General features: G+C 45.7%; 1 protein-coding gene across 1 annotated transcript in view; it reads right to left on the bottom strand.

Moving 5' to 3' along the window:
* Positions 1-3,284, bottom strand: part of SERPINB2 (serpin family B member 2) — a 9,051-nt gene extending 5,767 nt beyond the window's left edge. Inside the window, 2 exon segments of the mRNA XM_004703031.1 lie at positions 1,653-1,677; positions 3,083-3,284. Of these exon segments, the coding sequence (XP_004703088.1) occupies positions 1,653-1,677; positions 3,083-3,284 (227 nt within the window).
* Between the last annotated feature and the right edge of the window lie 393 nt (positions 3,285-3,677).

Genomic DNA, 3,677 nt, shown 5'->3' with positions numbered 1-3,677 from the left:
TTTGCATCTGGCCAATTTGGCCAATGATTTATGACTAATTAGGAGTCCTGGTGGTGCAGGGTTATGAGTTGGCCACATGGTCAGCAATTGGAAACCACCTCTCAGGAGAAACCAGCTCCAGGAGAAAGGTGGGGCTTTCTACTCCAGTAAACAATTACAGTTTCAGAAACCCTCAGGGCCATCACTCTGAGTCACCATCGACTCGATGGCAGTGAGATGTGACAGTTTATAGTTCTTTCATAAATTACCATTTAATCCATAAATTACTTGGATAAAACACTAAGGTTTTAAAGACAATAATAAGGATAACTTGAGATCTTAAAAGTTTACATTCGATAGTTGTACATATCCATACATTTCTACCTGTCAAAATCTCTCAAGTCAAAGTCACCTTAAGCTTGACAAAGGGCCAGGCAATGGTAACTAGGATCTCAAAGTAATTTACATTCTCCCTGTGCTCAGGCATAGAGAAACTAATTTCCATGGGGGCGGGGCAGGGTGTTACAATATTATTGTCCATATGAGCCTCTTTGGTTTGTGACAGGCAGAGATGGTGAACTCTGGCCCCTGTTATTAATTGAATCATGTCCCTACAAAATCAGAGTTGGTGTTGTAAACTTAACCTCCACTCCTATAGTTATGATCCCATTTGGGACTGGCTTGTCTTTGCAACGTTAATGAGGCAGGATTCGTGCAGGGTGTGAGGTGAGTCGATATCTTACAACATGTGAAAAGGGAAGATTAGGCCAAGCTTCACAGCAGAGATGGAGGAAGAGAGATGCCAAGTCACATGAAGATGGCCCAGGAGCCAACGCTCAGAGACAAGGATCTTCCTCCAGAGCCAACACAGAGAGAATAGATTCCTCCAGAGCTAACACCCTCAATCCAATCTCCTAGGCTCTTGCATTGTGAGCAAATTATTTTGTTTATTAAAGCTATTCAGCTGTGGTGTTTGTTACAGCAGCACTAGAAAACTAAGACAACCCTATGATGCTGATTCTCAACCCCTTCTCCCAGTAAGAACCAGTTAGTCTCAGTACTGCAGCTTGACCCAGCCTCTCAGGACTTCCCACAATGTCCTTTGGGACATATTAGTCCTGTAGCACATCCCCATAGGTCCACGTTGAGAAATTTCTAATCTCCTAAGTAGATCAATGGTTGAGGTTGTGCCAATCCACTAAACACAAATGTGTCTAGTCAGTGTCGAGAGAAGTCCCAGGCTTGACAGTAGAGATGTTTGGGTTCATAGAAAGCTTTTGGGTGGCTCCTTCTGCCCCCACATGTAGAGTTGATCGGTCCTGTAACTGTGTCTCTGGTTATCCTCCGGTGTTGTGGCTGTTGTTGTGTGCTGTGGAACTGATAGTGACTCAGAGCAGAACTGCCCATAGGCTTTCCAAGGCTGTAATCTTTATAGGAGAAAACCTCTATATCTTTTCTCCCAGGGAGTCGCTGGTGGGTTCAAACCCACCTTTTGGTTGGTAGCCAAACATTTAACCATTGACTCACCGAGACTCCTTTCTTAAGAAATGCTGCTGCTTATCAGGAGGGTGCCTGAGTGCCAAGATGCTTCCCTGAGCCCCTGCAAAGGCCAGGGTAATGACTCTGCAGGGTGGGCATTCAAGATGGCCCCAGCCATGCTGAAGATGCAGAACACATAGCAAGTCGTAGAGGGCAGGACTGTGGCCTAGACCTAGGCAAAAGAACTGGGGAAAAGAATCTTACTGACACACTGATCTTGGAGTCTATACCTTCTATGTATGCTTCTCTGCTTACACCAACTCTACTACCTCCACCAAGTCCAAGTACCAACTACCTCTACCAGCAGTGCCAAGTCCCAACTGCGTGGTCTCTCCTGCCCTAATCCCTTAATCCCTTTATCTATAAATTGATCTGGAATAGCACCTATCTCACAGGATTTTGTGACTATTATGACAGCAGATCCATAAAAAGCTCCAAAACGACTGGCAGAGGCATTCATAAGTATTGGCGACTCTTGCCACTATGACTTGCAGTGTATTATATATCATCTCTGTTCTTCATAACTGTCTTGTAGAGGGTGGATTTTCATTTTCTTTTATCAATGAAGCAGCTAAGGCTCAGGGTTTCCATGCTCTTGTTCAAGTCTAGCCAATGGGAAAGTCAGGACTCCAAGACAGAAAAGTCTGTGCCCACAGGTCCTGCCTCCTGCACCAGTGAATAGCTCTTCTCCTCACTTTTTAGGGGGGGGGGGCAATATATTAGCCTTTGACTGAAGAATATTTGTAAGGAGACTTAATAAACTTCTTGAATATTCTCCAGGGCTCCAAGCACACTCTACAGAAAAGCTGTATTGCACTCCAAATGACCAACATGTTCATGTAAAAATTGTGTTGACAACGAACAAAACATACATCTTCTTCACATTTGAAAAGCCAACGCCCCATTTTTGTAAAATGCTGTCAATAATTTGCTCACTGTTCTTTCTGCGGCAGAGAAACCAAAGGGGAAAGAGGCCTGCAAAGTGTTGAGCAATTGGGCCTCTGTGTCAACTGCCATGAGCACGGGAGTGAGGCACCATCGGGGCTCCTCCCATGGCAAGATTGGCCAACATCCTCTCTCTGAAATGCCTTTGGCTCAAAAAAGGCCCTTTGTAAATGGGTCACCATGTCCCTGGAAAGAGGTATCTTTATCCAGGTACAATCTCGTGGGAAAATGGAAAGTAACCAGGGCAGTTTGGTGTGTCCCAAAACACAGTGCTTGGGGGACATCAGGATCTGGGCTTGAAAGCCTTCAATTCTCGTGTTTCTCTACACATCTATGGATATGAATGAACTTGAGTGGAATCCAACTCATAGCATCCCTATAGAACCTAGTAGAACTGCCCCTTTGGGCTTCTAAGATTTTAAATCTTCACAGGAACAAACAGCCTTATCTTTCTCCCATGGAGCAAATGAGGGGTTCAAACTGTGGATCTTGTGATTCCCTCAGGGCTCCTTCGTGTCGTCACAGTGGCTGCTTTAGTAGCACATTATGGTCACCGACTTGTTATGACCCTGATGTCCTGAATATAAAGTAAGAGCAATCCCACCAATTCAGGACTCACGTGGCCGTAATGCCAAGCTTCAACACGAACTCACCTGAGCCATTTGGTCGGCCGTGTTGCCCCTGGCACCCAGGTAGATCATGGCCATGGTGGACGAGATGCTCCATGGGGAGAAGAAGAGATTCTGGGTGGGGGTCGTTTCCATCAGATGCTTGAAGAAATTGAGGGCAAAGATGGTGTTTGCCACATAAAGGTCCTCCATTCTTTCGATCTAGAAGGAAATGAGGAAGAGGACTCAGCTTTCAAAGGCAACTCAGTAGTTTGGGTGAGGTCGGCAGAAAAGTCGAGGGTGCACCCTGTCTAGGAAGGGTTCCCTCTGTTCTTCCTCCGTGGCCCAGAATGAGGAAAAGCAGACCTGGCTTTCTGGTCAGGTGACCAGTGTGCGTCTCCAGGTTCCTACCCTTGGTGGAATGCTCTGCTATCACTTCCTGGTATGCATAATATCATTAAACATGAGGTCCTGGACATTATGTAACTGGGGAGCTGGTGAAAAGTGGTGTGAGGTGTAGTGACACTTGAGGGCACTCCATGTAACAATGGTGACAATGACAGCAATTATTGCACTCTTCCTGATAAGGAGGCACGTTCTACGTTC

This window comes from Echinops telfairi, unplaced genomic scaffold (assembly GCF_000313985.2).
Source record: "Echinops telfairi isolate 266 unplaced genomic scaffold, ASM31398v2 ScPeMD7_7400;HRSCAF=8409, whole genome shotgun sequence".
Lineage (NCBI taxonomy): Eukaryota > Metazoa > Chordata > Mammalia > Afrosoricida > Tenrecidae > Echinops > Echinops telfairi.
The sequence above is the reverse complement of the archived record's forward strand: the minus strand, read 5'-3'. Positions and strand labels throughout refer to the sequence as shown.